At 50.7% G+C, this 12,964-nt stretch overlaps 1 protein-coding gene across 1 annotated transcript in view; it reads right to left on the reverse strand.

Annotated features, from left to right (window-relative positions):
* CREB3L1 (cAMP responsive element binding protein 3-like 1) overlaps positions 1-12,553 on the reverse strand; it is a 52,744-nt gene extending 40,191 nt beyond the window's left edge. The window contains exon 1 of the mRNA XM_006896737.1: positions 12,452-12,553. Coding sequence (XP_006896799.1) covers positions 12,452-12,553 — 102 coding nt within the window. The remainder of the gene's footprint in view (positions 1-12,451) is intronic.
* Between the last annotated feature and the right edge of the window lie 411 nt (positions 12,554-12,964).

Raw genomic sequence — 12,964 nt, forward strand, 5'->3', positions numbered from 1 at the left:
CACAGCCCCACAGGCCAGCTGGGGTCCTTCCAACCCGTCCAGATGTCTCCGGAATGTGCTGAGTTGGGAACTACCTCGCTCCTTCCCTCCCCCAACCCTGATCTTCTCATGCTTGCTCAAGCTCAGCCTCCATCCAACCCCACTGTCCTTCCCCTCCCATCTCTCCCTGAGAAGGCCTGGGGTCCATTGCGCCTCTGAGACCAGATCCCTCCAGAGATAGGAGCTCTACCCTGTCTGCAGAGCCTGTAGGCTGGCTGTTTGGGATTAGGGAAAGATGGGAGCTTGAGTTAACTGGGAGGGAAGAGTTCTGAGCAGATAGTGCATGCCAGATCCCAAATGTGGAACTGATTTGCAGCCCTGGAAGGGAAAGGGGTGAAGGCTTTGGGGCGGCAGAGGGCAGGGCTGGGCCTTCTCACTAGGCAGGGAGAGCTCTGAGGGATGACTGGTGAGGGGACACTGGACATACTGTCCCAGCTGATGGCTGAGAGGTCCAGTGAGGTGTGCTGTCAGGCTGGGCTGGGTTTACATTCCTCTAGACCCCAAGGGTCAATAAGCATATGTTTTGCCTGATACTGGAGGGTCCTGAGCTACAGGGCGGGGTAAGAAAGCCCTGTTAGGATCCTGGGTTTGGGACCTGACTTAGTGAAGCTCCCAACTCTGATCCCAAAGAACAGCCTGATCTCGATGACAGAGGGAACTGATGCTTCTGCCAGAGTCACTTCAGAGCATGGGTGGATGGCAGGGGCGAGGAGGGGTCTGGGGACAACTGCTACCTTGAGTTGTTCCGGGCTCAGGAAGGGCTCACAGTCTTGTCTCCTCTCTGTGTGGGCTCTCTGATCCTCTAGAGAGTTGACCAATGAGACTGAGTCGGTTCAGAGGAACTAGGAAACATTACCACTTGGAACAGGTCATAACTCTCAATCCCTGCCTCCCGCCAGTAGAACAAACGCTCAGCATGGCGTTCATGGTCGGCCATAACTAGCTCCAACTTAGAACTAGAGCTGGAGTGTCTTTAGCTTCCCTCCAGGCTCACAGGGCTGACCATTCCTGGCTCCCCAAACTCGAGATGACTTCCACTGCCCCAGGGCCTTTGAGCAAACCTGTGTCTGGAATGCTCTTATCCTTTATTGTCTAACTTTTACCATCCTTTGAGGAGGTCAAACTCAAGTACCATTTCCTCCAGGAAGCCTTCCTGGATTACCAGCTCCCTTCCCTCTCTGGACCATTGTAGCTCTTACACCTTGAACTCTAATTAAGGAGGTCTGATGGCATAGAGGGGTGAAAGTCAGGTTGCTAACTGACAGTTGGTTGACAATTCAAACCCACCAGCCTCTCTGTGGGAGGAAGTTGAGGTGGTCTGCTTGCATGAAGATTTACAGCCTCAGGAACCCTTTGGGACAGTTCTATTCTGTTCTATAATGTGGCTGTGAGAAGTGACTTGACAGGTCTGGATTTTGAACTGTGATTATGCACAGTGTGACCCACCACACCAGGTAAATTTCAGCCTTCTTGACAGCAGGGTCTATGATGTAGTTTATCCTTCAATCCACTCCAGGGCCACACACAGTTCCCTGCATGTTGTTGTCCACCATCGAGTTGGAATTGATCATAACAGACTCTCCAGTGGGTTTTTATAGGCTGTAAATTGCATGGGAGGAGATTGTTTATCTTTCTCCCGAGGAGAAGCTGATGGATTGGAACTGCCCACCTTTGGGTATCTAGCCCACGCTTAATAGAAGTAGTAATGGTAATAATAATCACTCATTGTTATTGAGTCAGAAATGACCCATAGCTGACCCTCCAGTGGATTTTCAGAGGCTGTAAATTGCCTGGGAAGAGACTGCTCATCTTTCTTCTGAAGAGCAGCTGATGGATTCAAACAGCCTACTTCCGGGTCGGCAGAGCAAGCCAGTCCATGCACACCTGAATGACAGGCTGCCTAGGCCTGCACTATCTCCACAACAGAGTTCAAGCTGGATCACGGTGACCCACGGGGCTCGTGCTGGCAGACTTACAGAACCAGTAGGTCATCAGGCCTTTCTTCCTAGTGCATCGGGGCTTGACGCTTTCCTGAACACCCAAACTTCCACCAACAGATCGGTGGTGGCTGCATGGTAAGTGCTCAGGCTTCTCCCTCATGGAAGGGGAGAATGCTAGCCTTGAACCACCCCCTCAGCCCACTTTATGGTTAAGGAAGCAGAGGCACGGAGAAGTCAAGTAGCTTGTTATTAGGTTCATTCAGCAAGTGGGTGAACCAGGATTTAAGCGCAAGCAGAATTTCTGCTCTCAAGCACTCCGACACCATCAACAGCTGAAGGAATGATGGACTTCCTGTTGCTCCATCCCAGCACCAAGGCCAGATACAGAGGGATTCTGCATTTCCCCACCCCACACGAGTCGCTCCTTGGTTTAGCTTCCTGTGGATACTCTTTCCCTGATGCCCAGAAATAGAGGCCTGAGAAGAGGCCTTGGGCCTTTTAGATTTACTCTTTCTGGCTCTGGAAAAGCTGGACAAAAATCTCTGTGGTCAGGGAAGAGGACAGGGACGAAGAAGGTGGGCTATTTCTCCAAGGACTGCCTAATGTAAGACCCTCCTCTTGTGCAGCAACAACAGCAGTAAGAACAAAACCTGTAGCACCAGCCACCATTGAGAGTCTCACGTGCCAATGTGCCCTGCCCCATCCGAAGTCTGCAACGCATCAACTGCAACCCAATGAAAACCTACATGTGTCAGAATAGAATCGTGTTCCACGACGTTTTCAATGGCTGGGTTTTTTTTTTTTTTAATTAAGTTGATAGTCTTTCTTCCGTGGCACTTTTGGGGAGTGAGGATTCAAACTTCAAATCTTTCCGTTTGCAGCCAGACGAGTAATTTTGTATTTTATATTTAAAATGTAATAATGTGTGTGTGTGTGTGTGTGTGTACTGTCAAATCAGATCTGATTGGCACAGGAGGAGATTGCCCCTCCTTCTCCAGTAGAGCATCTGGTGGATTTGAACCACATGCCTCTGGGATTGCAGTGCAGCTTCTTGTCACTAGGCCGCCAGAGTTCCCTTAATTTAATAATTGTTATAAAAAATTAATAATTGTTATCACCCAGGGACACCCAGTCTTGGATATATAAGAGTTAGCTAGTTGAATTCCCAAGGGAGCTCTGGAAGCCTGGTCTGTAGGGAGCTAACTGAATGACCTCACCTTTAATGGTTCAAACTCACCAGCTGTTCTGCAGGAGAAAGGTGAGCAATCTCCTCCAGTGCCTTGGAAAACCCGCTGGAGGGTCAGCTATGAATCAGTGCTGACTCTACAGCATTGAGTCTTGAGTATTGAATCCTCATAAGAACTCTGTGTTTTATAGTCCTTTCTACTTTACAGACAATGGAAATAAGAGTGAAGACCCTGGTTCAAGCTCATGCCGGTGACAAGGGTTTGCTTTTCCCCGGGGTCTGAGAAGTGCTAGAGTGGACCATCCACGATCACACTGCCCACATTGGACACTTCAGCTCTCTTTGCTTGTCCAGTAATCTGCCATCGGACCTGCAGTGTCCTCAGTGTCCTGTCCTATCAGGCAGGACTAGGAGGAGGCACCAGGTTCAGCCTCTCCTGTTTAGAATCATCCCAGTGGAATGGGTAATTCAGGCTCTAACTCTCTTCTTTACTGAAGGCTTGTAGCTCTCAGAGACCACAGTACCCAAAGGAGGGTCCATTTCTTAAGTGACGTAGTGCATGTCCAGGTGTCTATTTTGTTATACTGAATAACTCATATATCTGCTGTATTCTTTTATGTGCATCACATTGTTGTTGTTATGTGCCATCAAGTTGCCTGTGACTCATAGCGACCCTATGTACAACAGCCCTTAGCAGGCTTACCCTGCTCTGTCCTGTACCAACTTTACTGTCTCTGACACACCGACCCTCATTGCCCCAGTGACTGAATCAATCCATCTCATTGAGGGTCTTCCTCTTCTGCACTGTCCCTCCACCCTCACAAGCATGATGTCCCTCTCCAATGACTGGTCCTCCTTGTAACATGTCCAAAGTATGTCAGACGAAGTTTTAGAATCCTTGCCTCCAAGAAGCAGTCTGGTCTTACCCTCTCCAAGATGAACCTGTTCATTTTCCTACCAGTCCAGGTATATTCAACACTCTTCTCCAGCACCACAGCTCAAGGGCATCAATTCTCCTTCTATCATCCCTAGTCATTGTCCAGCTCTCTGATGCGTAGCAAGCCATTGTGAAAACTATGGCCTGCACCAGGTGCACTTGTCTCCAGACTGACGTTGTTGCTCATCAGTACTCTGGAGAGGTCCCTGACAGTCAACTTTCCCAATGCAATTTGTCTCTTGATTTCCTGGCTGCTGGTACCAAGAGTGTTGATTGTGGAGTCAAGCAAACTAAAACTGTTAACAATCTCAATCTCTTCACCATCCATAATGATGCTGCCAATTGGCACAGTGGTGACAATCTTTGTTTTCTTGATATTGAACTTCAATCCATATTGAAAGCTGCAGTCCTTGACCTTCTGCAGCAAGTGCTTCAGGTCCTCCTCAGTTTTAGCAAACAGAGTGGTGTCATCTACATACATACTTCATAATAAAGAAGGCCATCAGGATAAAGTGAAAGGTAGGTGTGAGATTTGGTTCAGGAGTAAGTAAGTAAGTCAATCAATCTACTTGTAAACAAGGACCCTCAAAGCTGCAGTGTTCTTTCTTCCTCTCCACATTCACCCGTCCCCATTTGTCACCGATCATTTCCTCCACAATGGACTACTTTTTCCTTCCACTCACCAGTCTATCTCTATCACCTCCATTCTACTCCTTCTTCCTGTCCACCCTAAGAAATAGACAAAATAGAAGAAACACACATTATTGACACTCTGAGGCCCCAAAGAGCTTTCAATCTAGTGTAACAAGGCCCAGAAAGGTGATTTGCCCAAAGTCACACAGCAAGTGAGAGTCAGGAGGCGAGAGGAACACTGAGGCAGAGCTTCTGTCTGATTCCACTACTAGCCCCTCAGATCACAGCCTTGAGCCTCCCCCTGGTCTCCACAAGGACCTGAAGAGCCTGCTGACGCTATACTGCGGCTCTCAGTTTTGTTATTCTTTTGGAAGGAGAGGAGTGGCCTGGCTACTGCAGTCCAGCTGTGATGTGGGACCACATATCCCAGCCCAGATGTGTCAGACTCTCTTGGATGAGTGAATGGCTTCTGGGCCAAGAGCCAGGAACTCTGTCCCCCAGAGGGCTGGGGGAGGGGCATGTTCAACTCAGGGGCTGGGCAGCCCACTATTGCTCCAATTCTCACATTGTATGTCCAGACGAGGGGGTCAAGATCTTTGACATTCCAGGGAAATCAATCAATATGATGTGTGTGCTCTGTGAGTCAAGAGTTCTGGGTCATATCCCGCCCCTCTAACTTCTCCTGAACCAGACACTTCCACTCCTACATTCTCCCCAAATTATAGTCAAGGGTCAAGAAGCTTCTACTTGTCCTGGCTTCTTCTAGCCTGTGCAAAGGGGTTACATGGTGTTCCAGCCAGAGTAATGCTCATGGTCTTGCCTTAACTCCACCCAAATCGTCCTCCTTCATCCTACCCTCTGGAGCGCAGAGACTTCCAGAAGAACAGCCTGTTCTCTCTCATCTGGAGCTAGTTTCTTGAGGGAGGTTCAGAGGAGAGCCAGGACCCCCAGGGGAATTCTCTGGGGGCATCAATACCAGGGCTTGTAGGAGGCAGCCAGGAGAAGGAGCAGAGGACACAAAAGACTGTTCTTTGTCCTTCCGTCTCATGGAAGAGCAGTCAGGCCAAGCTGGGCACAAACAGACCCCTCCTAAGAGTCCTGGGAACTGCAGAGAGCAACATTTACATGGTCAGGTAGGCGTGAGACCAGCACCCATAGGTGGGGATGGATGGACAGTGTGGCTACCGCATTGAATGGGGCTGCTTCTTTTGTAGCTGTCCCAGGCTGGGAGGGGGGCTCTCCCTTAAAGCTCTAGACATGCATGATCTCCAAGGGATAGGAGTGGGTGAAGAGGAGGCAGGGCCTCTTCAATTGTTCACGATCCCACCCCTTCTTCAGCCTGTAAAGCAAAGCTCAAGCCAAAACCCAAGCAGGAGCGAAGGTGATGCCTGTCCTGCCTGGAAGGACTAGCTGAGCCTAGAGCAGATTGGGCAAGTGCCCATTCCTAAGTCTCAGCCCCAGTCAGTCTTCTCTGCTGTGTAGTCACTGTCAGCTGCCATTGGCCTCCCTGACCCAGGCGACCCAATGCACCATGGTCCCTCCTTCCATCCAGAGAGACCAGATTACGATGAGCCATAGTATTTTTCCCACTGGCTGATTTTGGAAGGTTACTTACCAGGCCTTCGCCCCTATCTTATGTTCATCTAGGATCTCTGCTGAAGTGTGTTCAGCATCATGGCAATGTGCAAGCCTCCTCTGACAGATTGTTGGCACACACGATGTATATACAGTAGGAATCAAACTGCATGGAAGCAGAGAATTCTACTGCTGAACCACCACCTTACACCCTCCACCTTGCCAGCAGGGATGGGGAAATGGCAGAGGAGAAACTATGGAGTCACCTCCTCTGGAACTCTATCGAGACTTCTGCATCCTCCTTGGTGCTCCCTGCCAGCGTCTGTTCCATCATGGCACCCGCTATGTTGCAGACACACCCTCTCCCTCCTTTAACTAAGAATTCTGGGAGTGAGGGTGTGCCTTCTTCATCCTGGTAACCCTGGCACCGGCAGAGATGCTCCTTCATGCCCCAGTTGTTGAAGGAATGAAAGCTTGTGTTAAAACTAGTGAATCCCTGGCTGGACCAAGGAAGCCAGAGGGACCTCAAAGCAGAATGGGGTGCAGATCTCATTTCTGTAGGACTCTGCATCTCTACAATCTCCAGTCTAGCCAGGCCAGGCACCCGAGTCCTAGGGCCCCTCAAAGAATGATCAGTACTTATCCTGAAGACTCAAGCCTGATAATTTTAACAAGTCCCTTTTCTCTTCCAGGGATGGACTACTTCAGTCTAAAGAGATTCCCCGGCCCCTAACACCTTTCTTCCCCATAAATACAGTAAGTCCTTGAAATGGAGTAAAGTTCACTCAAAATAAATACTCAAAACTCTTGACTCATTGGTGTCAAGTTAATGCTGCCTCTCCACTGGGTTCCCAAGACTGTAACTCTCAGGGGAGGAGACTGCACATTTTTTCAACTGTGGAGCTGCTGGTGGATTCCAGATGCCAGGAAGGTGATGCCTTTTGGTTGGCCTTGCAAGCCCCTACTTTGAAACCAAAGCTGGGCATAATGGCACACCTACAGATCTGGTAAAGAAGTCATGGCTTGGAGCTCTTCTGGGTCTTAGTAGGATCTGCCATGTGCAGCAAGGTTTCGTGATTTCTCCCTCTTTCTCTCTCTCTCTCTCTCACACACACACAGAGAGAGAGAGAGAGAGAACAGAATACTGGGCCTTCAGTCATCCTGCAATAAGACAACTCCACATCTATGACTGAGAACCTTGGACCCAGCTTTGCATGATGGTGGGCTTTACATATAGGATTGAACACTTTCTTTATGTCCAGATCCTGAGCCTGCTTTATAGCAATGAACAAGACTGACATGATTTCTCTTCTCATGGAGGAAGTAGATCACAAGCCAGTCAAATAACCATAAACTGGGATTAGAATGATGGAGGAAATAAAAGACATTAACGGAAAATAACAGGGCTCCCCCTTCGAGTGGTCAGGGAGGCTTCTCTGAGGGGTGACATCTGAAGTGGGAATAGAAGGGTGAGATTGAGGGAAGCAAAGGGAAAGCATTCTAGATGGTAGGAACGGCTTGGTTTTAAAGCTGGGTGAGTGTGGGTCCAGAAGTCTCACAACTCAAGAGAAAACTGGGGGGTAGAAGCCCCAGGAAGGTGAGGCCTGAGCCACCAGTTTGAATCCCCTGTGGGAAGGCAGCTCCAGATGGTCCTGGACCAGAGGCTTGTGCCAACACAGGGGCCTGTGTCATTGTGGTTGTTGTCGCTGGAGCCCTGGCTTAATGGGCAAGAAGGCTTGGCAAATCCTGCCTGAGTTGCAGGGCTGGCCTGGGTGAGCACCCTTTTTTCCCCCTTAAAAAATATGAGGTCTAGATACTCTTTCATTCAATCACTCAACAATAGTTGGTCTGAGCCTTGCTTTTTATGCCAGGCCCTGTCCTAGGTTCTGGGAATACAGTGGTGAAAGAGACAGACAAAATCCTTGCCCTTATGGAATTTTTATTCCAATGGAGGAAGCAAAAACAAGCAAATAAAGCCCCCCAAAAGCCACCAAACACACACACACACACACACACACACACACACACACACACACACGACCAAACACGTGAACCAAACTCAACATTTGGTGGTGGTGCAGGTTTCCAAGTTCTCCCTTCTGAGCAAGTACCATTAGATTCGGATCACTGTTTTCTCCTTTGGAGTCTCTGAGTGGTTTAAATGGTTAATGTACTTGGCTGTTAACCAAAAGGTTGAAAGTTCAAGTCCACCCAGAAAAAAAATCTGGCAATCTACTTCCAAAAAACCCCAGTGTAAAAAACCCTATGTAGCTCAGTTCTATTCTGACACACAGGGGGTCGCAATGATGTGGGGCCAACTTTTTTTGCTGCCCTGGTTGGTTGTTCTGTTATTTTCCTTTTTCTCTGTTAGTTATTTCACAATGGGCACTACTCTGAGCCCAGAGTACCCATCTCCTCTGCCTTCTGCCCTGTGGGTGAGAATTTAAAGAGAAATACACACATATATGTATCTCCCTTCCTAAGGGCTATTAAAGGCCCACACACAGACACAGGAACACCCAAACACACATACTTCTCTAATCTCCTGAAATTCCCCAAAGGCCAGGGTTGGGGGAGGGGAGCTTTTTGCTTCTCTATTGAGCTCAAGAGAAGCTGGGTGAGGGGGCTGCAGAGCAGGCTTGTCCCTCACACCTCCTTCCCCAGGGCTGGTCCTTGGGTCTCTGTCATCCTTACACCTGGCCTCCCAGCTGCTGGGAGGTGGAGGAATGATCTGGGCAAACATCCTTGCAGCTTCCTGCTGCTCCCCTCTGAGACAACAGAAAGAAAGAACGGCTCTTCCCACACCCTCCCAGCTGGGGTTTCTCTGGGATCCAAAGCCATTTCCCTCTTGAGAAACTAGACATCCTTCCCCCTGAGCCAGAGCAAGAAAGCAAGAGGCACACAGATGAGTGGCTCATATAGAGACGTGGCCTCTTACTGTGCTTCTGTATTCCATTTCTCTGAGCACCACGCTCTCTCATGCCTGCCAAAGAGCTAAGGACCACAAGGTACAATAAGAAGGGGCTTTTGGGTAGCTCAAGTGGTACAGAGAGTTAACATGCTTGGCTCTACCCAAAAGGTTGGTGGTTTAAGTCTATCCAGAGGTGCATGGGAAGGAAAGCTTGGAGATCTACTTCGAGGAAACTCAGCCATTGAAAGGAGTACAGAGTTCAGCTTTATTTTGACACACATGGGGTCACCTTGAGCAGGAATTGTCTTAATGGCAACTGGTTGCTTTTTAAAATATTCTTCCTAAAGGGAGCTCTGGTGGCCTAGTGGCGAGATATGCAATCCCAGAGATATGCAGTTTGAATCCACCAGATGCTGTGCTGGAGAAGGGGGGGGCAATCTCCTCTTGTACCAGTCAGATCTGATTTAATGGTATACACACACACTAAATTCTAAAAAAATGCTTTAAAAATATTCTTCCTAAATGGCCGCATCTTTGGGTGGCCCTGTCTTTGGGTCAGTGAGGAGGGAGCAGGGCAACCCTTCTTGAGGGTTGTTTCTGAGAAACACACACACAGGATTGCAATAGCAGGAAAGTAACTTAGACAGAAGAACAAAATCACCAAATGCACCTGAGATGCCTTTGCGTGCTTGGCCCTTCCCGCGTCCCTGTAAACACTTTTTGTACAGAGTTGTCGTCAGGATGCAAGCACACTGGGGATCGTTTGCACAGAGCAATAGGGCACACATGTTTTCCACATGACTGTAGGGCCTTTATCTGGATTTCTAAGGACAGTGAATGTCCTGTTCTCTATCTTACAAACTGAGAAGCACTCAGACTTCATCTCTACCCAGTTCCTTACCCCTGGAAACATTCTTCTGTCATGAGACAGAAGGGAAACGGTGTTAGTTGAGAAGGATTGGAATGGGGTCCCAGCTGGAAGGGACCTTTAACATTAAAACGGAAGACCTATTTTCAGGGTGCAAAATGAACTACATTTCCCTTCCTCCAACAGCGAAAGAAAGTGACTCCTTAAGATCACACAGTAACTATTAGTTGAGTAGCTCTAACCACCCATACAAGCACACTGTCATGAGTTAATGCCAACTAAATGACCCTCTAGGACAGAGTAGAACTGTCCCATGGGGTTTCCAACGCTATAATCTTTATGGAAGTATGCCACTACATCATCCTCTTGAGGAGCAGCGAGTAGTCTTGAACCATTGGCCTTTCACTTAGCAGTTGAGTGTCTAACTAATGTGGAACAGGGCTCATTCTGACTAGCATCCTTCATTCAGTCTCTCCGAGACGTTAATAGTTACAGACTCCTACATTGTGCGAAATGCTTTCCTTTCATTTTTTGTTTTATTTTTCTCACCAATTTACTCCCACAAGGCTACAGGGAAGTTTCTAACAGCCTTCTTATTCAGATGAGGAAACCAAGACCCTCAGGAAGAACAGCCACTTGTCTGCATTGGCCTGGCTGGGCCAATCTCCAGATTGTCTGCCCAAGGCTTCTCCCTGTCTCAGTTACTTCTCCCTCTCCATCTCTCTTGGCGACGCAGACTCCAGGCACACTAAGAAAGGCCAAGGCAAGGCTTCCCCTCGCCAGAGCCCCAAGTGTGGGACACCACTGTTTGATTTCCTGCGCTGGACCAAGGCCCAGATGAGCAGCTGGGGATGCTGGGCTGAAAGCTGAAGGAAGAGGCTACAGGCCGAGAGTTCATTCAGAAGAAAGTCCAAATGAGAGGTGTAGCAGGCTGAGAGGGTGCCTGTGACTTTAGGCTGCCAGGGTCTCAGCGCTGGCACATCCCTCTGCTGCTGACCAGTAATTTGAACAGTAAGGAGAGAGTGTGTGGACCTCCATTCCCTGCTGCTTTGTTCCTTGGATCTACGCCAGAACTGTTCTTCGAAAGACTACATTCAACCTAGCTCCTGTTTTACAGACAAAACAGCTGAGACCCAGGGAGGAGAGTGGTTGATGGAGGGAGGCAGCAGGGCCAAGACCAGAACTCAGCTCTCCTGCGGTCCATGCCAGGCCAGCTCTCTATCCAGGAGATGTCACATTCCGTGCCTTCTAACACAGCCTCTGTGCCCTGAGCCTCAGTTTCCCCACCATCAGTCTAGCATTCTGGGACAGGCTCTCTATCTCAGCCTCAATGGACTTCATGCCTACCAGGCTAAATTTACTTCAAGGAGTGAGAGGCCAGCAAGGCGAGAACCCCAAGAGGATCACTAGGCAGTGGGGTGGTAATGAGGATAAGGGGAACTGATGGTTCGCAGATTAGGGGATTCCCATCAGATTCCTCAAGCAGCCCAAATGTCAAGCCCCTCTGAACCTCGATCTTCCTTCTTTTATGGAGCCTATGCCTCTCCTGGGACCTTAGGGCTGAGTCTGAGAAGGAAAGCAGGGAGGGAGGAAGAGAAAGAAGCCACGTTTCCTTAAGGAGGGAGGGGAACAGGGAACAGAAGAAAGACCCAAAGTCGAAGAGACAAGGAGAGAACAGCAGAGACAGTGAGAGACAGAGCAGTGACACAGCTGGAGAGCAAAGCTTTCCCTCCCAGAGAGCCGTCCTGTGTTGCCCGAGCAGCTGGGCTCCTCCACCGGGGATCTCAGCCCCGAGTCCCTGCGGCAGCCGCTGCTGCACCCTTACATTTTGGGGTTTGGCTCTGGACCCCGGGGACGCAGGGTCTCTTCAAGTGCTCGGCTGTGCGCCCCCCAGCGGAGAACCAGGCGAGGCGCCATCGAGGTCCCAAAGGGGACAAGAAAGGGCGCAGCCACTTAGCTCCCCAGCGGCTCCAGAATCCCGGGGGGCGGGCGACCACGGGTCGAGATGGTAAGGACCTTGGTGTCTCGAGTTCGTATTCCAGGAGCGGACCACTCCGACGCCTCGAGATCCCCTCTGCCCTAGAAGGCGGAGGGTCAAAGTATTCGTGGACCGAGCCCTGGGGAGGGGCGCACGCTGGAACGAGCTGGAAGGGTCTCCCCACCAGGTTTAGGGTCTCAGGAAGTATCAAGGAACCTAGTTGTCAAATCTCAGCGCTCAGGGCACGTGTCCTTTCCAGGAGACCTTGTACCCCACGGCCTTCCCAGGGGACCCTCCCTCGCTCCTGCTGACTAATGTGTAGCCAGGTCTTTCTGGGGCGCCCAGGCGCGGCGTGAAGAGGGGGGATGCACCCCCTTAGCTTACCGCATTGTTGAGGAAATCCGATTCGTTCAGATCCCCCAAGTCCAGGAAGCTGGATCCGGGGAACAGCCTGTCGGCCGGGAAGGGCTCCAAGACGGCGTCCATCGTGGCGGGTTCGGGGACCCCTTCGGCCGGGCTCCCCTCACTCCAGGGCGGCGGCGCGCCCCGCTCTGAGCTCCCGCCTGAGCGCTGGCAAGCGACCGGGAGGCAGGTCCGGGGCGAAGCCCCCGGGGAGGGGCAGGCAGAGGCGGGCGGCCCGGGCTGGGGGGCGCGGGGCGCGGGGCCTCAGGGCAGTGGCGCTGTGCGGGCTGCGCTCGGGGGCCCCGGGCGCACCGCGAGCATCTAGCCGACTCCTCCTCCCCCTGCTCCACCCGGGGCACAGCTGGCTTCCATGGGGAGCCCGGGGGGTGGGGGCTGAGGGACTGGGTGACCACCAGGCTCTCGTGCTCCCTCCGAGTCTCTTTCCCTCTTCGCTGCCTCTGTCACTTTCCCCGCTGTGGAACCGGGAAGCCCCGG

The sequence above is a fragment of the Elephantulus edwardii genome, unplaced genomic scaffold (genome assembly GCF_000299155.1).
Source record: "Elephantulus edwardii isolate Elephantulus edwardi_28Jun2011 unplaced genomic scaffold, EleEdw1.0 scaffold00189, whole genome shotgun sequence".
NCBI classification, from domain to species: Eukaryota; Metazoa; Chordata; class Mammalia; order Macroscelidea; family Macroscelididae; genus Elephantulus; species Elephantulus edwardii.